At 33.3% G+C, this 23,110-nt stretch overlaps 1 protein-coding gene across 14 annotated transcripts in view; it reads left to right on the forward strand.

The window, feature by feature from the left end:
* The first annotated feature begins 13,429 nt into the window (after nt 1-13,429).
* Nucleotides 13,430-23,110, forward strand: part of LOC143256787 (excitatory amino acid transporter 3-like) — a 41,943-nt gene continuing 32,262 nt past the window's right edge. For 6 of the 14 annotated variants that reach the window (XM_076514464.1, XM_076514468.1, XM_076514457.1 and 3 more), the window contains exons 1-3: nt 20,047-20,411; nt 20,829-20,984; nt 22,611-22,809. In XM_076514464.1, coding sequence (XP_076370579.1) covers nt 20,958-20,984; nt 22,611-22,809 — 226 coding nt within the window. In that variant the 5' untranslated portion in view covers nt 20,047-20,411; nt 20,829-20,957. Of the gene's footprint in view, nt 13,547-19,740; nt 19,858-19,961; nt 20,014-20,045; nt 20,412-20,828; nt 20,985-22,610; nt 22,810-22,934; nt 23,034-23,110 lie in introns of those variants that run through there. The other 8 variants (XM_076514467.1, XM_076514469.1, XM_076514459.1 and 5 more) reach the window with 7 other exon arrangements.

The raw sequence follows: 23,110 nt of genomic DNA on the forward strand, positions 1-23,110 counted from the left end.
AGTTATTTCTAATTCTATAAAACTGTTTTTTTCTGTGTGATATAAAACATTATGTTATGTTACATGGACAAATAAGTTATTTGTCAAATAACACTTTAAAAAAGAACAAAATAACTTTTATAGGTTTTGTTGGGCGTAAATTGCGTTCGCTTAGTTTCTTCGTCAAAAAAAGAACGATGCATTTACATTTTATACACTTTTCTCTTGTTTTTGTAGTTTTATGGAAAAATGGTTTGTTTAAGTATTTTTCAAATAAATAAGATCAGGACCATTTTAAAATTAGTTTTATACATTAGTGACAACGCATTACGTGCTATAATCTTAACTTACTTTATGAACATTATGATAACGTATTATCAGAGAAATGTTCAGAGCGTGAAAAGATTTGACTTTTATTTAAAACATAAATCCATGTTCTTGGTCCACAATTAATACCAACCTTATGATATTTTTTGACAAAGTAACTAGGTGAACGCAAAATACACCATATTAAAGCTATAAAAGATCACCAAATGAACCAAGGCCCGGCATGGCCAAGTAGTTAAGACACTCCACTCATAATCTGAGTGTTTCAGGTTCGAATCCCCGTCGCACCAAACATGCTTGCCCTTTAGCCGCGGGGGTTTATAACGTGACGGTTAATCCCTCTATGCGTTGGTAAAAGAGTAACCCAAGAGTTGGAGGTGGCTAGTGATGACTAGCTGCTTTCTCTCTAGTCTTACACTTCTAGATTAAGGACAGCTATCACAATTCTAGATAACATTAATAATGACCAAGTTAAGCAGCAGTGTTATTTTCTTAGTTCTCCGAATTCAACCTATTATTACTAGAAACATTAGCGTTGTTAGAAAGAAAAATTTAAGGATTTTGAAAAGTGAGGCACGTAGATATACATGTAAACGTTCTGATACAAACACTTACTGCTAAATTAGGGAAGGCTAGGGCAAATAGTCCTTGAGTAGCTTGGTGCGAAATTAGAAATAAAACAAATAATCACTTAGACGTCTAATAACAAACTGTAGTTGAAATAAATCCTAGTCAGTTTATCACACTGGTTCCAATGAACAGAGTAAGATTTTCGAAAAACTTTTCTTTCACAAAAGGAGTTCACCAAAAAGTTAATAAAGAATATTTATATAGAAATGTTACGTAACGACAGCAGATGAAGTGGCCAATGATTTTGTTTTCATTTGTAAAAAAACAAAATAAACAACTTTTCGTTATTACCCTTCATAAAGAACCCGGTTACAATCTTTAAGTAATTAAATCTGTTTTTATTTATGTTAACACCACAGCGAATGACATTTGTAAACAACCAAATAAAACAGTAATATAATTCCCAAGTTATTATCGATTCCTAAGTTTATAGTCACCCTATAAACAAAGGATTCACTTACAGATGGAGCCAAAAGAAACCGAAAAAAACACTGCTTGAGCTTTATCTACTTTAATAGGTAAAAGACTTTAGTATGTCAAAGAAGGTTTGAAGAAATATTGAGACACTGTAAAACAAAGAATAGATATCAATTAATCCGTAGATGGAGATCGCAAATTTCATGAAATGCGGACAGACAAACGCTAAAATCTTTGAAAGCTAAATATATCAAAACTTTTGATTTCAGCAACTTTCATCCTACCCACAAAAATGTCTTCGGGTTTACAACGCTAAAATCAGGGATTCGATTCCCCTCGGTGGACTCAACAGATAGATCCATGTAGCTTTGTTATAAAAAAAACACACAACACATATACTTTGCAAATTTAATCTTCCCATGAAAAAAGGCTACAGGGTTACCGTATGACGTGTTTCCATCTTTAAATGATATTCATTTCTCTTAATACTTCAGGAGCGGCATGGCCATGTGGTTAAGGCACTCGACTCATAATCCAAGGCTCCCGGGTTCAAATCCCTGTCACACCAAACATGCTCGCTCTTTTAGTCACGGGGGCGTTGTAATATGATGCTCAAAAACAGATTTTAGTTCATGGGTCAAATCAACTTCATTGGATGTAACAAACTGCTGCAACAGGAGGAACAGTCTTTTACACCATATCTATCCATTTTTCTTTTCCATAGTGTTAGTTGTTTTTTTTAAGGCTGAAGCCTTCTCTGTGAGTTTCAAAATGTGCTTGTTGTTTTCCTGCAGAAAGAGATTTAACGCATTCAGTTTTTCGAAGGGATCACACAGCTATGTTAATTTTAACACAAAAATTTCAGTATCCAAGAAGTTTTTAGCACATTCATGTTATTCTTCTTCGAGATAAGAGTAGGGTTTCTGTTGTACTTCTAACACATGGAGCAGTACATTTCCACGAGAGAGCTATCGCGAGCTACAGTAGTACAACAGAAATGTATGCTCAGATTCCATTTCCTCACACAGTTGTTTTAAAAAACAATTGTTTTTTTTTATAAATTCACCAATTTCAGCACACTTTCCAGGACAAGGTTCCATGGAGAACTCAGGTGCTTTGATGCAAGGGCCTCCCTATGGATTATACAGTGGGTTCACAGTGCATCAAGAGCTTTGCTTTGTATGAGTGTTTGCAATCCTCCATAATAGCCATACATAGAGCAACCACCATCGGTACAGACACCAATGCACTTAGTCTAGTCTAAGTTGTTTTCACACATAAAAGTATCAATGATCTCAAACAAGTTCTGAGCCTTTGTACCTGCAGTGATACTTTTACAAACGAGGAGGTTGTCCACAGTTTTGTTACTATCCACGAACCGTGAGCATTCTTGTTACTATTCATCTCCTTATCTAACTGTAACCCGAATTCCTTCCATTTCATTTTTCAATTAGCTGATCGTTGAGATCTTCATCCATGTGTTGGATTCTACGACTAATAGTGTTGTTGGATAAAGGCACCTTTGAAAGTAGTCTTCCCGCAGATTCACCAACTATAATATTCACCACATCCACTGCAGCCGGTCAAATCAGTTCTTCTGCGATGGTGTGAGGCTTTTTACATTTCGCGACTTTATGTGACACCCTGTAAGATGCTAGCAAAGCATTGTTTGGTATTGATGCTTGTTTCAAAAATGTACCTTTTTATTCTTTCATTTCTTCTAACTTTCTGGTAGAATAATCACGGGATTTACTAGCCATGCTAGGACGATTAGTTGCTAAGTGGAATTTTAGTTTACTTGGAAGCATGCACTCTGGAGCCAAAACGTTTAGACATAATATATACTGTGGACACTCTTCATGATTGCCATCTACCGAAGTAAAACCAAAATCGAGATAACTATCGTCATATTTCCGTTTTGTCAAACCTTTCCCACTGATCTGTGGTTTACCATCCTTTTCTTCACTCTCACACTTCTTATTAATGTTCAAAACTCTTTTCATTTTCATGCATGAGTACTAAAAGTCAACAAAATATTGGGTTGAGGAATAATTCGTGAGCGTTTTTTCAAGTTAAAAAAATATATTCAGAAATGAAACGCTTTCGCAAAATATTTCATGTCATTTGGTTGATAATTTTTTGCTCTAATAGATGGTGTGTTTAATTTTCATATGTCTTTAATTTTTGCTTTCATTTTCAGCTTATTAAATGGAATGTCAAGTGGACAAAATCGAGCATTTTCGACACCATCTGGTTTTCGCATTTAATTTCTTGCAATTTCGTTTAAAACAATGCATACTATATACCTAGGTATTACATGAAATAAAGTATCATAATAAATGTTTTGGGTGTAATGTGTTCTTGCATTGAAGTATTGTATAGTCTTGCATGTAATGCTTGAATGAAATTATTTAAAAACGCTCACGAATTATTCCTCAAACTAATAATTCACGGAACTTCTCTAGACTTCGCAGACACTTGATCACAACACCCTTCAGTTATTTCACTTACTGACGGACCCGGAGAGTTGACAGGTATTTATATATAAAATCTAAGAAACGAGAAAGCTCGAGTAGTTACTGGCGTAGCCGAAAGTACGAGTAAACAAAAGCATCTCAAACATTCGAGAACGTCCTCGAAACGAATGTAGCGCGATCTAATGTTAAGACTGTGAACTACCTCGAGCTAGTAGTTCGAGAAAGATCCGACAGATGACGATATTGCTGTGTTTCCCTCGAAATTTTGAAATATCCCGCGGAGCCCCTGTTAGTTCGCCGCGGCGCATAGTTTGAAATCCACTATTCTTAAATCAGTGGTTTACCACAGTATGGTCTCACAGCCAGGAGATATCACACAGTTAACATGGTCGCCACAGGATGTAAAGAGCTTTCTTCATCCTGACCTTACATAACCTAACACCAATCTAAGCATCTACCACACCATAGAGTTTCAAACTATATTTGTTATCTCGACCTTTTCTCAGGGTAACATTTCCAAAGATGTCCTTCTGCCTCTAACAACTGGTCCGTTTTATTTTTCTCTTTTCATGAACTTCATTTAAAGACTGGCACTTCAACAAGGTCACCTTAAATACTCTAGTGAAATAAAACAAGTAAAGGTTACCCAGTAGCATAGTAGCCTAAGATATCACATATAAACAAGCTATGCCAGCATTGTTAGGGAACTTGACTCACAATATGAGGGTCGCGGGCTGAAATCCCTCTCCCACCAAATACGCTCGCCCTTTTAGCCGTGGGAGTGTTATAAAGTGAGGTTAATCCAATTATTCGTTGGTAAAAGCGTAGCCCAAGATTTCGCAGTGGGTATTGATGACTAACTTTCTCTGTTAAATTAGGGACGGCTAGGGCAAATAGCTCTCGTGTAGCTCTGCGCAAAATTCAAATACAAAATTCTTTACTATATTAAATTTATTACTATTAAATTTAATTTGTTTAGTTTCACTATTACTGCTATTATGTACATTACATTTTCCTTACTTTTAATGTTCTTTTATATTTACTGTAGATATATTTTTCTTGTGACTTCCAATAATAAAAATTATTTCTATCTTGATTACATTTTTTATCATTTATCGTTTATCTTGGTCTAGCAACATTGCTTTTATAATTTATTTTGTTCAATTTATCTGATTTTGGGAACAGATGTTACAAAAAAAACATTTAAATGATCTTCCTGTATAACCTGATGATGGTTATGGAATAACTTGTCTAACATTAATATAGAAAACAACAACTTAAGAACTCCCTTATAAGTAAATAATGGGCCTGGCATGGCCAAGCATGTTAAGGCGTTCGACTCGTAATCCGAGGGTCGCGGGTTAGAATCCCCTTATACCAAACAAGCTCGAATGTTCAGCCGTAGAGGTGTTATAATGTGCGGTCAATCCCACCATTCGTTGGTAAAAGAGTGGCCCATGAGTTGACGGTGGGTGGTGATGACTAGCTGCCTTCCCTCTAGTCTTACACTATTAAATTAAGGACGGGTAACGCAGATAGCCTTCGTGTAGCTTTGCGCGAAATTCAAAACAAATAAACAAACTATTGTGAATTTGGCGATAGAATTCTATAAGTTAGTAAAGATGTACAAAACAACGACCTCTTTCATTGTAGATGTAGTTTCAAGTTAAAATATTTTATTGACACTAATTATAGGTGATTAGTTAATGATATTATAATAGCTCAATTGTCATAAAGTCATTATGATGTTTGTATGTTCTTAGTTTACTGAACTTGAATCAAACTGTAAAATATTAGTATCTCCCGTTGTAAATATTTTATAGTTTCGATGCGTTTTGCAATTCGCAGTGTCCTTTAGTGGCACAGCGATATTTCTGCGGACTTAAAACGCTAGGATCCGAGTATTTATATTCGTTGTGGGGCAGAGCATAGATAGCCCATTGTGTAGGTTTGTGGTTTATTACAAACAAATAAAACAATCCGTAGTAGAGCTTCGTATCCTTTAAGGTGTGTAAGTTGATTCGGTAATTTTATTTCACCCTTAGTTAGTTATCACCATTAGATTCCATCTAGGAACATAGGGCCGCAATTGCTTCCGGATTCTTCAACAAGGATTTAAGTGAGGAGGTTGTTAGCCCACTGCACCGAGCCGTCCCTAATTTAGCAGTGTAAGACTAAGGGAAGGCAGCTAATCATCACCATCCACCGCCAACTCTGAGGCTACTCTTTTACCAACGAATAGTGGGATTGACCGTCACATTATAACGCCCCCGCGGCTGGGAGGGCGAGCATGTTTGGCGCGACGCGGGCGCGAACCCGCGACCCTCGGATTACGAGTCCCAGGCCCATTTAACCCTTACAAACCTTTATTTCTGTAAAGTTACATAACTTTCAAGCTACACGTTTTATTCAGGTTTTTCCATTTTCCTGTGTGGTGAGCTGTAACTCAGATATTTATCAGAGCACATTCAGGCAACAAACCCGTACAATGTCTAAGAATTAAAGTTTCGATTGAAAGTTACGTACTTGCTGACTGAAACGCTTCCTGGTAAGAGATATTTCAAAATAGAAGATAGTGAGAGCTTCCTATACTACATCTATCTGTTTTTACTGAAAAGTTTCGGTTTATTAGCAAACCTATAAAGTTCTTTGTTGATAAAATAAGTTTTTGTTGTTGCTGTTTGAAATATCTAAACAATATGTGAACTGTTGCTTTTGTAGACGAAATCTAAATATATAGCAGTATAGGGAAAAATCTCTTTACATCGAATATCTTAAAGTTTCATTATGTAAAATAAGTTGGTCTTGATATACCATTAGAAAGCTATTGTGGATCGTTAATTGGCGCAACGTTTTTCATTTAACCACTTCTATTGGTTTTGAGGTATTATATGTGTATGGCATTATCTTCATTTAGAAAACGAACTTTGCTGTAGGTGTAGTACATTATATCAGAATTACTTGTTTCTGTTTCTCGTGTTTTGAATTTCACGCAAAGCTACACGAAGGCTATCTGAGCAAGCCGTCCCTAATTTAGCAGTGTAAGGCTGATTGTTATGGTAATATTAGTAAAAGGGCCTATGCTGTAACTTACGTCAAAAGAAGAACCACTTTCTTTAAAAAGAGAAGAAAGCACGACATTACTTCTTAAATTGTATAATGCTCTAATACTTTGAATAATATTTCACATATTTTTTGTACCTTTCCCATCGGCTAGCTTCAAGTGAGCTTGAAGTCATAAATATCAGTTTAAACTGTATCCAAGTGATGACTCAGTTGGCTTTCTTGCCTTTGACAGAATTACTTATGTATATACGTGTATATATATATACAGTACACACAGACATATAAGTATCGAATTCAAAATTTAAATAGTTTTCATTGTTAAACATAAGTAATGAAACTGTACTTCACTAGCAAAGATTTAAAGTTTGGAATGTTATAATATTATTCAAAATGTATGGTTATTAGAAAATTGCAATTAAATAACTTTGTGCTGTATGAACAACTGCATTTAACAGATTCCTCACGAACCAATGGGGAGCGTATTCGTTGACAAAACAAAGAGGCTACCCAGTCCGGATCTTTTTTGTAGAAACTGAATTATTTTGGATATTTTATTAGTTAAAAAAAAGGTATTTCTTTCACTCAGTTATGTATTTATTCAAAACCAATATATGAAACATCAACTTAACTCAGACATAATTCCGACAGTAATTTTCAAATAATATCTTTACCGCCTTAATTTTTGTCTTAATATATTTAATTTTTGTCATTAATATTTTCGAGTATTATTTAACTTCATCTGTATCGTATTGTATTTTCACATGTAATATAATCGTGTGGTATATAGATAATTTTATTACAAGATACGTACTAAAAATGGACTTCCGTCCACATTATCCAGATGAACACATGGCTAACACTAAAAAACTTTATATTCTTCTTTTATGATGTTTTTTATACGTGAGAACCACACCCAAGGCTTTTGTTCTCTGAATTTAACCTCCACGTACCAGTGAAGGAAAACCTTCTACAACTTCACCATCAGGTAACCAACATAGAACTCTTGTTGAATATCACTATAGCTACTGGACTAACAGCACTACAATCTTCTCGAAAAAAAATTAACTTATAACAAATCCATGCATAAAATATTGATGAAAAGTTAGTTTTTTAATTTCACACAAAGCTACACAAGGACTCTTTTCGCCAGCCGTTCCTAACTTAGCAGAATAAGATTAGAGGAAAGACAACTAATTCATCACCACTTATTGCCAACTCTTGGGCTAAACTTTTACCACCGAATACTGGGATTGAACGTCACATTATAACGCTCCAACAGCTAAGATAGCAAGCATGTTTAGTGTGACAGAGATTCAAACTCACAACCGACATATTGGAAGTTGAGAGCCTTATCCATCTGCCCATGTCCGGCACGAGATTTGTCAAGTTCCTTTTTTTATTTTTTCACATTTTTGTACATTATTCTAAGTTTAAGTAATTCATAAAATAGGAAACAAAAAGACAAATAGACAAAGATTTTGGTATATGGTCGGAAGAACGAAAGTCGATAAACAGATAACTTTTCTAACATCTTGTTTCTTTGAAAGTGTTATTTATTTACGCAATTTGACTTAGTCGAAATTAAATATGAGTAGCCAACATAACATCACTTTTTACTTCAAAAACAAAATATAAATCAATCAAGTACATTAAACTTATAGATAACAAAACTTTATAACTGGTGGTAAAAAAATATGTGGATGTATTACCATTTAAAACAAGTATTTTATTACTACCCTAACAGTCTCTGTTTTTAATTTTTTGTTAATTGGAAAGATACGCGATCGCCTATCTATTCTCCGCCTTCTGGGGATATCAAATCTCAACTTACGAGTAAGTCACGTGCGGTACCTTGGACGTCATTCTACGTTTAAACATTTTCAATAAAATATTAAATATTCCGTTAATTTTGGAGGAAGTACGTGTCACATCTTTAAAGTACAGTATCAACTAGCCCAGTTTATTGTAAGGAAGAAAAGCACCATAAAATATCCTTCTTTGAACGTCAACTTCATGGTTATTATCTGAGGATGTACACAATATAAGGCTGATAACCCCTCGCTAGTACAGCGGTATGTCTCCGGATTTACAACGCTAAAATCAGGGGTTTGATTCCCCTCGGTGGGCTGAGCAGATAGCCCTATGTGGCTTTGCTATAAGAAACACACACACACACACATAAGGCTGATAATAGTCTACCACACCCATTCTGTTTTCTAGTAGGAAAAATATAATAGAATTTCGCCCGCATAATGGCTTGAAAAGGAAAATCTGTAAACATATCTCATAAGTCTTCCAAAAAGGCCTGGTATGGGCAGGTGGGTTAAGGCGTTCGATTCGTAATTTAAGGGTTTAGCGTTCGAATCCCCGTCGCACCAAACATGCTCGTCCTTTCAGTCGTGAGGGTATTATAATGTGACGGTCAGTCCCACTATTCGTTGGTAAAATAGTAGCCCAAGAGTTGGCGGTGGGTGGTGATAACTAGCTGCATTTCCTCTACTCTTACACTACTATATTAGGTGCGGCTAGCGGAGATAGACCTCGAGTTGCTTTGCGCGAAATTAAAAATAATACAAAAACAATCTTCCAAAAAATAACCATTATTTGGAAAACAAACTTATAACAAAACATAACATACTTGTAAACACTAAAAGTATTTTTAAAGCCAGGTGCAAAAATAAAGTTCGCACTACGTATAAACTACAATGAGAAACTTAATACCGACATTGTTTATAAAATACATGTACAATGTAACATTTGCTATGGCATCTGTATTGGAGAAACAAGGAGAAAATTGGAAACCAGATTCAAATACCATCAACAGCTAAAAACACTTTCACATGTTTTTGAACACTGCAAATCAAATAAGCACGACATAACCATAAAAAATACCTAAATAGTAAGTAGGAAAACAAATATAAACAAACACAAAATAAAAAAGTCCTACTTATACAAAACTAAAACCAAAACTAAACCAATATAAACGAACACATTTATACCTATATTAATTAATAACCTGATATCTAACTGTAACGACCCATACCATCTTGTACCCGTTGATATTCTCTTCCCTAAGACATGTGACCGGCATCTGTCAGTTATATGCTCTCTTTGTTAACCTGAAGGTAACCTAAGAAGGTCGAAACATTGTTCTGTACTTTAGTTTTCCATTGAAGTTTTATTACCTACATCAGCCGTCTTATTTTGATGTGCCTGGCATGACCAGGTGGTTAGGGCGTTCGACTCTCAATTTGATTCTCGTGGGTTCGAATCCCCGTCAATCCAAACATGTTCGATCATTCAACCGAAAGACCTTATAATGTGACGGTCAATATTATTATTGTTTTGGGTAAAAGAGTAGTTCAAGAGTTGGCAATGGGTGGTGATGACTAGCTGTCTTTCCTCTAGTCTTACACCACTAAATTAAGAACGGCTAGCGCAAATAGCCCGCGTGTAGTTTTGCGCGAAATTAGAAAAACAAACAAATGTAATATTACACAGACTATCGATCTATAAACCACATTTCAGCAGCACAAGGTGTTATACATTCTAAGACATATGTATGTATATATTACTTTCAGGTTGACAGAGTAGGTTAGAATGCTGTTTCATTATTCTGGATAGACAAGTTTACTAAGCGTCAGTTAAGATGCCAAACAACGACTTTACATGTGAAAAGGAGACTTCCAAATATAATCGGTTTCACTTAAATAGAAAGCATTGTGAACAGGTCAACTGCTTGATAATACCTCATGTACATCCTTTATATTTAAACAATATTGGAATGCAAAGTAGTATTTCCTTGCTGTCTTTTGTCATGCATTGTTTATACTCAAAGATTTTGTATCTCGGGATGATAAATAGCTAACTTCTTACTTTATATATATGTATAGCAGTTTACCAACGAAGACGCGCGTGTTTCATCCCATGGGTTTAAATGTAAAGTTCAAGCTCATTTTCGTGAGATAATTAGGTGAACTGGCAGCGGAGGAACATTACTGTTACTGCTTTAGTTGAAACCAAAGTCTTGTGTGCCAAGATAAATTAAAAAAAAACTTTGCAATTTATTTATTTCTGCTACAGAACGTTAATAGATACACGACAATCTGTGCCAGATATATTCAAAACGATTTAACATTCCTGTTTTTGTTAGCAAAAGATTTGAAACTAGAATAAGTTGTACCGTTGCTGTTATCTGCCTCTGAATTATGGCGTTAAGTTTTGAAGGAAGCTGTATTTATCCTTTGTCACATTAAAGTAGTTGTCAAAATGTTCAGAAAAATTCATGCACTAAAGAGCCATGTCGATATATAGTTTTTTCTTTTGATTATGGAGTAGGTGGTCACAGTTAAGTAAAAATTTTATAAAATCCTCTTAATGCAACACATTAAGTAAGAATTGTTAAGTTGGCAGTATTGGTTTAATATTAGTTTGGTTAAATCTGAAAATATCTTTTTTATTTTATAGATTAAGAAGTTACATCTAAATTCATGTTAAAAAACAAGTAATTCTGAATTATAGTTTTTTCATTAATAAAAGCTAACAGAATAATATTTGTAACAAGATTTATGTACTTATTTATTAATAATATTTGTAACAAGATAAAATTAAAAGCGCGCTCAAAATGAGTATTTCTGATCATTAGTTCCATTTCTGCCAGAAAAATATTTTTTATTCTTTGCTTATTTCTTTCATCTAGTAAGAACTCCATTTTTCTAAAATTTGCTATTTGTTCAAAACAGTTTTCCATAGCCGTTCGTGTAAATTAATTAGCTTTATCTCGATTTAAACAGTCTCCAGATGTCGTTTTTATTTTACATAAATACTCATGCATAGTTTTCTTTCTGTTTTTCAACCGTTTCTAAAGCAAAATATCCCTAACACCTTTTCACATAACTTTCTGGCCGCCAGCCATATTGTACCGGAAATAAAATACATTTACAAAATAACGTGGAAAAATATACTAAACATTTCTTAGGAAACAAAACGACCTTTATAAAGTCATCAACTCCCTTTATACATCAATCATTCTATTACACCACTATTTCTAGTTTTCCCCTAAAATAGAAAGGTTATACTTCGGGTTGCGGGTTAGAATCTCCGTCACACCTAACATGCTCACTCTTTCAGCCGTGGGGGTGTTATAACGTTCGAATAATTGCACTATTCGTTGGTAAAAGAGTAGCCCAAGAGTTGGCGGTGTGTGGTGATGACTAGCTGTTTTCCCTTTAGTCTTATATTGCTAAACTAGAACGCTATCTATTGCGAGATATATTTGTAAAACGTTCAATACTTAACATTATGATTTATATTTTTTCTCTCTTCAATTAAATATCTTCATATTAAATTATTGTCAACGTAAGCACTATATAGGTTGAAAGAAACATTCTGAAAAGCTTAATTTAGGATATTTTGAAGTCATGGCTTTGCTATAAACACTGATAAGCTGGTTTCTGACATATCAGAGTGCCATTGAAGATTACGTTCATGATGTGATATTATATTGTCTTACACTATAAAAAAATACAAGAAACCCCAATCTCGTTTAACAGATCTCTAAAACATTCTATTTAACCTTAGCCGTAAACTTAAAAGTCGGAAAGTTTTTTGTAATTTCACGCAAAGCTACACTAGGGCTATCGTCACCATCAATTCCTAATTTAGCACTAGACTAGAGGGAAGGCAGCTAGTTATCACTACCTACTGCTAACTTGTAGGTTACTCGTTTACTAACGAGTAGTGGGATTGCCCGTCACATTATAATGTCCCCACGGCTGAAAGGACGAGCATGCTTGATGCGACGGGGAATCGAACTCACGACTTTCAGATTACGAGTCGAGAACCCTAACCACCTGTCTATGCCAGGCCTGTTGCACAATGAAATTATCTCTATTGTATTTGTCTATTGTATGCAAAATCAGTAAGTTAAAGTTGAAACACGCTCTTTAGAATTTTTTTTCGATAATGTTGACTAATTACCTTCCGTCCAATTTATTACTTTAATGACTGCATTTGATCTGAAATTTTAAATTTAATGAATCCATGATTTTAGCTTTATTTTTCATTTTTTACCTTACGTAAAATAACTTTAAGTCGAAAAACTATATACATAAATATTACAAAAAAGTCGCCAAATTTCATGGCATTGCAATAACTCATTTGCGCAAGACTAGTCTTCATCATCAAAAAATTGTGTCGTTAAAAAAAATTAGTTTCTTTCAGACGTTAGTTTACTTCTGATACCAGAGATAAAGTTTTAGTATTTTTACTTTTACGAGACTTTTAGTCTCAGGTAGCTAAGTGGATAATGACTAATAGTAATAGTTTCTGACACAACCTGTTACCTCGTGATGGTTGACTACACGTGGTAATAATATATAATTCTGTTTATAGTGACAAAAATGTAACTGTGGGATGTGTCACCCTCTCCAGGCATGTTATTAATATAAATTTATAGAACGAGTGAGTAATTTCTATACGTAAGGCGTGTGTGTTTGTGTATTGTTTCTTATAGCAAAACCCCATTGGCTGTCTACTGAGTTCACTGAGGAGAACGAGCTCCTGATTTTAGCATTGTAAATCCGTAGACTTACTGATGTACCAGCGGGAGACCCTAAGGTGTTAAAGAGTTTAAAACACTTCAGAAGACAGTAAGTATAAAATTTAGTTATAAGACGTGTTATTACTTAAAAGTGAAAAATAATTTTAAATTTCATTTATTGTTATACAATGAGTTAGTTGTGGTCTGTTCACCGAAGTTATCGAAACTCTGTTTTTAGCGCTATGAGCTTCTCGGTTAAAATCAAATAATAAATTTCAGAGAGGCCAGGTTTTATTACAATACCTTCTCTTTTTAGACAAGAAAAATATCTGATTAAAACACAACTAACAAAATAGATATTAAAAATTATACCATTTTCACTTATACAGTTATTATTTTTGTCTCTTTATTAACAATATTTATGAATATTTCTTTAGTTAAAATAGAAATAAAATTACTTTCCTGCTCATGAAAGAATTGTAATAGCAAAGGAATAGATATTAAAACCTAAAACTAGTAAAATTACATTTCAAAATAATATTATATATATATATATATTTACTATATATGCATACAAATATGATAAAAACAATTAATTTTATAAAGACAGGAAGGGATCAATATATACTTAACCTAGCCAGCTATAGTTATATAGAAAGCTTTCTTGCTTCAAAAAGTATTGAAACAAGAAAATCAAAATTACAAAAAACTGAGTTTCTTAAAAGTTCTATTTTATCTTTACTTTGGCAAATCACTGCAATTCTCCAATCAAATAGTTTTGGAGATTCAATGTATATTCGTCATATAAATAAAATGTTCCTTCACTACCTGCCCTAAAAGTGTCAGTTTCGTAATAAAAAGTAATGAAAAAAATGCGTATAACAAGTATGAGGAACCTGATGAATTGGTCGAAAATCCAAATGTCTCAAAACTGACAGCTGAAAAAATTGTAAATGTTAAGTACTTAAGCGCAAGAGTATTCTTAAGAAGAGACAGGAAAAAAAACGTTCTACAGCTCTGAACATCTCTACTCATACAAACAGAAACCCTGCATCTTTAAAGTTTAAAATAACTCTTTATATCATGTACTTTAGATATTTGACAAGAAACAGTTAAAGATTTCGTACTTTACAAATTATTTAACTTCAGCAGATTTACATAAAACTTCAGTATTTTTACGAAAGGTTATATAACTTCAGCGATGAATATTTTGGCATGTGTTCGGCAAAGAACGAAGAACACAGAGCTAGCTAGTTAGTAAATTGTATTTACGACAACTCAAAATTAATTCGCTCATTGTCAACTTTTGATAATATATCAAGGAAGTTCCAGACGAGATGCAAGACTTAAAATTGTTTATAAGTTTGTATCTAGATCGTTAGTTGTAATAACCATTATTGTTTGTATATTAAAATATATTTGTATAAAAAATGAATGTATTAATTTTGTTGGCAAGTATCATAAACTTGATACACATTGATATTTATTTAACTTCTAAATTTAAATTATCATATAATTCGGTTTCAGAGTATTCGAAGTTATACGTTACGTAATAAACTGGGATAAAATGTAATACTTAACATTATCAACTCAGCAGAACACTAAGCCAAACATTTTTGGAATAGAAAAATTATTACTGTTTGACATTATTTTTCTAATTAAACACTGCTTTAATAATTAAATTCGGCTTAAAGTTATGGGTTTATTCTCTATAAAAACATAATGTTAATACAAACGCTCAGATGAATAAATGTATTAAACTATTAATTAGTTTTATTTACAGAAACTACCTTATCCATTACTCTAATACTGTTGTTTATATTCATAATACTAAAAAGTTACAATGGAACAAAAAATACATAAATCATAAAACAAAACCATCAGAAAAGTAATTTCCTGCGGAAATTCATGCCTGAGTGACCTTATAATTATTCCTTGTATAATACTAATTTTCTGTGACATTTCTTGGCTACTAACATTTTCGTCGTGCAACGCAGTTATCTTAGGACTAAACAGTAACATTGAGGAAACTTTTGTTACCAATAGCAATATTGTGAAATAAAAAAAATCCCTTTCAAAAGTAGCAATATTGATAAATTAAAACCAAAAATACCCTTTTACCAGTAATCATAATGACAAATTCAAATTAATAAATGCATTTATTTTCTCGTAGGTGTATGCTTGTTTTTTAGAATTTTTTAAAGTTTTATTATGTAAAATAAGTTGGGTTTGATATACCATTAGAAAGCTATTGTTTGTCGTTTATTGGCGCAACCTTTTTGATTTACTTCCATTGGGTTTTGAAACATTGTATGTGTGTGGCGTTACCTTCATTTAGAAATCGAACTTTGCTGTAAGTGTAGATACAGTATATCAGAATTACTTGTTTCTGTTTTGTTTTTTTTTTAATTTCATGCAAAGCTACACGAGTGTTATCTGCACTACCCGTACCTAATTTAGCAGTGTAAGACTAGATGAAAGGTCATTAAATCCCATCGCTAACGTTTGGTTTACTCTTTTAACAACGAAGGGAGGGATTGACCGTCACTTTATAACGATCCTATGACTGGAAAGACGAGCATGTTTAGTGTGATGGACATACGAGTCGAGCGCTCTAACCACCAGGCCATGCCATTTGATACTCACTGAAACAAGTTAGTGCTGTATATTACATATTCAAACCAGAAGGATTGTTCATTTACTCAAGAAGTGAGAGGGTGGATTAGGCTCAAATGAAATAAAAAGTAACAGAGTATTTTATATGTTGCTCTTCGTTACTAAGTACAAATATACTCAATGACTAGCAGGTTTGGTTTGGTTTGAATTTCGCACAAAACTACACTAGGGCTATTTGTGTTAGCCGTCCCTAATTTAGCCGTGTAAGACCAGAGGGAAGGCAGCTAGTCATCACCACCCACTGCCAACTCTTGGGCTACTCTTCTATCAACAAACAGTGGGATTGACCATCACATTATAATGCCCCCCACGGCTGAAAGTGCTAACACGTTTGGCGTGATGGGGATTCGAACCGGCGACCCTCGCATTCTGAGTTGAGTGCGTTAACCACGAGGTCTTGCCGGGCCCAGAATTAATGGATGAAGTTGGTTAAAAACCAACAACAAATAAACAAGAAAACAAAAGATAATGTAACAGTTGTATATAAATATTCAGAACAAACTTAATTATGGTGGAGCTATGTTATTTTCTCAAGTTGGAAGTTCACCTATAATACATAAACGTTCTTTATTTAATTCAAAGTTCGATATTGGGTGGTCCAGATGAGATTACTTTGGAATTCGTAAGCAGAACGGGGCGACTAGTATTTTCACAATGTGTGTGAACTGTGGAGCCTGGTGGATTTGATAGTTGTTTCTTATCATTTCTGCATGAGCCACCTATTAAAATATGTGAATGCAAATAGTGTTTGAGGCATATCCTTAACAAATTGGCCATACGGGGCGACAATGGCTAACAAAAAGCCTTATTGGTTTTCTGTCTCACACAAAGAAAACGTGCTGGCTCATCAACTCCCTTTGTCAAAAGTTGGTAAAGATTGCAAAAACACGTTTCGCTACATTATAAAACCCCAAAAAGCTGACTTAAACGTATATTTATATCTTAAAATCAATAGAAGCTGATTCAAAGCTGTACCTTCAACACTTTAATTTTGAATTGAGCATTGAAAGCAGAATATACAGTAAAACTTGTCTAAGGCTGAATCGCACGGAACCAAGTAAAATATCCTACTTAAGCTAGTTTTCTGGCTTAGTTATAGTGAACATGCATTTCCATAATTACATATAGTGTTTGAGTGGCACGATACAATTGCTTGACTCGAGGCACGTAAGACGTTTGTGAAGAAAGTTATTATACTGTTTATGCTATATTTATCAGAATAAGAACGAAAACAGACATTTAAAATAAATATAAATATAAAATCTTAACCAAACTTATTTTGAAAAACGTGTCCAATTTCAACTGTTTCGTTTTATAATGGGCTTTCTCATGCGGTTAAAGGAGAGAGAATGCCAATTCTTCAGCCATTACTTGTATTCATTTTCCCCATTCATTTTTTAAAGTAAGAATTTCTATTTGCTCACTATCTTTTCTATTTAGTTCATCTTCTAAATTTCTCACACTGTAACCATCTTGCGATTCTATTATCGATTTTAAATCTATTTCATCAGTTTCTGTAAAAACATTCTTGTCATAGTTCACAAAAATTTCCGCGTTTAGAGAATCATCTGCATCAATCTTCTTAATCAGAGTTTAGATTTCACTAGAATCGTCATAACAAATAACTTCTCCACAATCTCTGTCATTATCAAGAATAAATCCACAGTTTCGAGAGCACTTTATCCCGCATTCATCTTTTACACATTTGATTGAATGATTTGAAAATGCAATTGCATTTAACACGTCAATTTTCATGGTATTTTCAGATGCTTTCTTACGATCATCCCTGTTTGCAATAATATGCTGAAGCATAAATTTTTTGTATTTCAGTTTTCTACATTTTATAATTCCATTACCTAGTGGCTGTAGAACTGATGTTATAAATGAAGGTAGAAAGATTAAACGAACATTTCAAAGCTGAACTTTTGCGTGACAAATTGCATTGTCTAGGAAAGGTAGAATAGTTCTATTTTCTTGTTCCATTCTTTTGTTTATTTTGTTCAAAAATTTCCCAAATATAGCACGTTTCATCCACATTTTATTATTCACTTTCAATTCCACAGGAAGTTGATTTTTCCTTAAAGTTATGAAACAGCTCCGATTTTCACTTTTACCATGGTAAATTTTCGCTAAATTTTAAAATTAGGGAAGATAGGAATTTCTTTTTTTCGTGAGAATTAATTAAAGAGTAAAATTTTGCAATTAAAAGACAAATATATTTCCATAAATCATGAATCCAAATTAACTGCAAAAAAAAAATCACGGCAAAAAAAACGGCTTAAAATATATTTAAGCAATACTTCTTGTAACAAAATGTCCGAGAATTTATTAATATTTAAATTAATTATTAATTGAATAAGAATTAATATTTAATCAAAAACATTTTTTCCACCTTACTCAGATTCTAACCCTACTTATTGACAGATGAGGAAGGTGAAAGATAGTCTGCTTTACGCAGGTTCTGCTATATAGAGGCCTTTTATAAGAGAAATCATAAGATAATCCTGCAAGTTTAGATATTTCCAGCTTGTACAGGTTTCCGCCCTGGGCATTTTCCGGCTCACACAGGTTTTATTGTAATTTGTGTACCAAAATAAAAATGGATTATACGCAAGTAATATATTGTAAACATAACTATTTATAAGTATTTTTTGCTAACACCATTCTATGGGGCTTTTATTACACGTCTTTTTTTTTTTAAAGCAGATAATAAAATACGCCTGCGTGTGTTTTCTTATAGCAAAGCCACATTGGGCTATCTACTGTGTCCACCGGGGGTAATCGAGCCACTGATACGAGCATTCTAAATACGAATACTCCCTTCTGTCCCACCAGGGGATGAAAGGACAAACACGTTTTGCGGAATAGGGAGTTATAAATAAACATTTCAAAGTTTTAAAGATCTTGTTCTGATGAACAGCAGTTATCTATTAGTAATGGTAATACATTACTTTAATAATTTAAGAATTATTAGGTATTTCTAGCAGAAGTAAGTTATTAAACACTAAATAATAAAGTATAAAATTGGCATTATGTAATACATATTTTGTAGATTATTATGTCTTAACTATAATATAACTAATCGAGAATAACGGTGGATTTGTTAATGTGCTCTTTTTCGGAGAAACCAAGATATAATTCCTTTCAGTGATGTTTATACATAGGTATTTTTTTTTGTATATCTCTTTAGGTCTACTTAACATTAAATCTCTGGGTAGTTGGTACCAAAATTAAGTAACTTGATTACAGAATTGAGTAAAAAAAAATTGTTCATTTCCCAAAAGGCATATCTGTATGTCTGCATGGTTACACTGCTAAAAACCAGGTTTCGATACCTTTAACGCTCAGAATAGAGATAGCTCTTTGTGCAGCTTTATGCTTAACTATAAATATGCAAGTATAACATTTATCGACGACAATAGTTTCTCCAGTAAAGACATCATAAATAAATCAGTTATGTGCTCTCAGAAACTATAGTTTCTTTTGGTCCCACTCGTGTTGGATTATTATGCAGGATTTGTATTTAGGGAACAAGGGCCAAAATTAATTAAGTTTTGGCTAATATAATAATATGATTTAGTTTTTAAATTTTAAAGATGTAACATTGACTTGTATTGGTATTATTAGTGTCATCTTCAGGCGATTGTGAAGATCATGAATACTGGAAATTAAGTAGGCGAAGAAATGAGAAGGAGGACGTTAGGTGATGATGACATTGATGACGGCGTCAAAGATTCCTGGAAAGTAAACCACAGAAAACAGATACATTATTGGCGTTTGATTAGTTTTTTTAAGAGAAGTTACATGTACATTTAAAATAATTGATATTAGCTTAACGTAACTTATAGATGAAAGAGAAAAATGAGAGTTCTCGGACAAACTGAAATGTTGTGTAACAAGGTTTATACGTATATGTTTAAACAAATAACCGAAAATTACTTTGACATTAATCTAGAGACAAGTGTGGTGGAACTTAAGATAGTTTGTTCAATCAGTACTTTTATGAGTTTATGTTTAGACAACTATTATTTCTAAAATTTCCATACTACCTATTTTTACCTTTTTTATAGATATATATATATAAGATTTGCAGGTTCTTTTCTAGATCAAATTTGTGTTTAGTTCCAATAAGGAATACAAAGATTAAATCCATTTTCCTTAATTTTTACCTTTTAGAATGTTCTTTAACTCTTGTTTTACCTATAGGTACATTAATGCAGCCTTGACACGTTGACTGGTAAACACTAGAGCTGCTGGACTTTTAGATTCTGTCTTTGTTGTTGCACATTTTATCCCAGGTTGGTTTTGCAGTAGAAGGCCAGTCTATAACTTTCTTTGTTTTTCAAAGTTTTTCCAATGTAACTTACCTTAAACCTTTTCGTTGTTGTTTGTTTCGTTTGGTGCAGTATATGAGTGTATCGATTTCATGGCTTTTAATTTTTCTTAATTTGTTATGTGAATTAGCTGCAGGTAAATCCTCAGTGCCTTGTACAGATCTCTGTTATTTAGATACATCATACGTAACACCAGCTTTATGTATTTTGAATCAGTTTCTCAGATAAGATAACATAATTTAAATAATAAAATTTTGGCTCCACAGCAGTTATTGGTATGAATGAAAGATGAATAGTAATAGGCATGTTTTACATACGAGTACAACCATCATGATAAACTGCCAATTTTGATCTATTTTTTTTCTTTTTTATTATTTTAAGGAGGGGCGAAAGAGAAGGTTGGTAAAAGATACAGTCAGCAGTAACCAGTATAATCACGTGACTTCTTGATTCATATATCCATGTTTATACCTGAGAAGCCAGACAAGACAGGTTTGAGAACATCGCAACATGATTTGTTATACAGGACAATTTTCTGTGAGTATTTGATGAATGTTTAAATTAGTAAAACGTAAAATGTTCTAAACTAATGTTAAATATTTCAATATGCTTTAAAAATTTTACTGTTGAGTTTTGGAAATTAATTTGGACTATAAAACTGGTAAGTATTAAACATTTTGATAACATGGAACAAAAACGAGAATCTAAAAATGGAAGCACTATAACCTCATAACCTGGGTGCTCATTTTAGTATTTTCTAACTCAGTGCGTGAAATAAGTATATCCATGTTTTTATTGCAATAAACTCATTCATTTTTAAATGATTTTGTTTAAACGTCTTCAAAACCGTCTACTCGTGTGTATGTGTCCAACAGGTTTTACTGAGTGACATGGCTGTGTTTTAAATTAATAATTATATTAGCATTTTCCTAATATGATAGAGTATCCTTTGTTCTAAAGAGGGTGTATTTGTTGCGTAAGGTATAAGATATAATTTTGCAAGTGATAAAATGTATGTCCAAAAGCTACGCATATATTTTTTAAACAAGGTATTGTTTGTTTGTTTTTAACATGAAACTACACAGTAAGCTACATGCGCTTAGTCTACGACAAGGAATCGAAACCGAAATTTTATTGTCATACATTAATAAACTTACCATTGACCAATTGGGAAAATATGTTGTGCTAATTGGACCGATATGTCTAATCACAGGTGTCACTTTTGTAAGGTGTAGTTCAGAACATTTTTTGAAATATTTTATGAAAGTGTTGAGACTCTGATTAGGCATAAGTGGGCCAACATGGCCAGGTTGGTTAAGACGTTCAACTCGTAATCTAAGAGTTGTGGGTTCGTATCCCCGTAGCACCAAATACGCTCGCCCTTTTAGCCATGGGGTCGTGATAATGTGACGGTCAATCCAACTATTCGTTGATAAAAGAGTAGTCCAAGAGTTGGCGGTGGGTGGTGATGATTAGCTGCCTTCCATCTAATCTTACATTGCGAAATTAAGGATGGCTAGCGCAGATAGCCCTCGTGTAGCTTTGTGTGAAATTCAAAAACAAGCAAAGAAACGAGGAATAAATAAATTTAATAATATATATTTACGTAAAGACTGATCTCAGTGGAAAACATTTTGGAGATCTTACAACTGTGACTAAAAAAGGAGAGATGCATGGCTAACTCATAACAAAAAACACCAACCTTACATCAGGATAATTTAAATTGACACCGATTTGATACTGAGCTAAGGTAGTTTTCAAACAAACTGGAACTCGCTATAATACATAAGCATACATGCTTTATAGATTAAGCACAGTGCTGGAACCAGTATAACAAGGTTCTATTTGTTTGTAATTAGGCATAAAATAACACAAAGTCCTACTTGTCGTTTGCTCATTGAGGGTACCAAAACCCAGTTTCTTGTGTTGTGAGCCAGCATATATACTTCTTTACCAATTGGGGGCTATAACAAGGTAAACGGTAAACATCCGGATCATATAAATTAATAACAAACTTTGAAAAGTACTGCAATTTAGATTTTAAAATAAATTCTATGTAAATATAAGTTTAATGAATGAATTAACACAATTAATTTTTCATAGGTAAAGCTAAGCTATTATACGTTTTAAATAATTTCTTAATTGTATTTTCTTCCTCAACAGATTATGGGTTGTCTAAGAACCCATAGAATTTCTCTCTTGATCATCACTATGACAATTTTAGGATTTTGCACAGGACTTTCATTACGAGAGATGAATTTAGATAAAGAAACGATAAAGTTGATTGGTTATCCTGGTCAGCTGGTATTTCGAGCTATTATCTTATTAGTTGTTCCGTTGATGTGTACTAGCGTTATTCTAGGTATGTTGCTATATATTTGTCATATTTTTAGGAAACGTGAACAGATTTCCGTGGTTGTTATTTAGCTTTCAAGTGAAATTTTAATATTCTTTTTTTCTGTTACGTTATACTGCATAAAACGTCTGAAATAATGTAATTGTAGTTTAAAGATTATCAGTTTAAACATGTTTCTTGTATTTAAGTACAACTTGTACTACAGTTCGATCGTTTAGTCCATATAGAATGTATATATTATTATATATTTTTTTTAAATCAGGTACCCATACATGATTGGCAATCCTAGACTAACATCACAATCGGT

The sequence above is a fragment of the Tachypleus tridentatus genome, chromosome 7, assembly GCF_004210375.1.
Source record: "Tachypleus tridentatus isolate NWPU-2018 chromosome 7, ASM421037v1, whole genome shotgun sequence".
NCBI classification, from domain to species: Eukaryota; Metazoa; Arthropoda; class Merostomata; order Xiphosura; family Limulidae; genus Tachypleus; species Tachypleus tridentatus.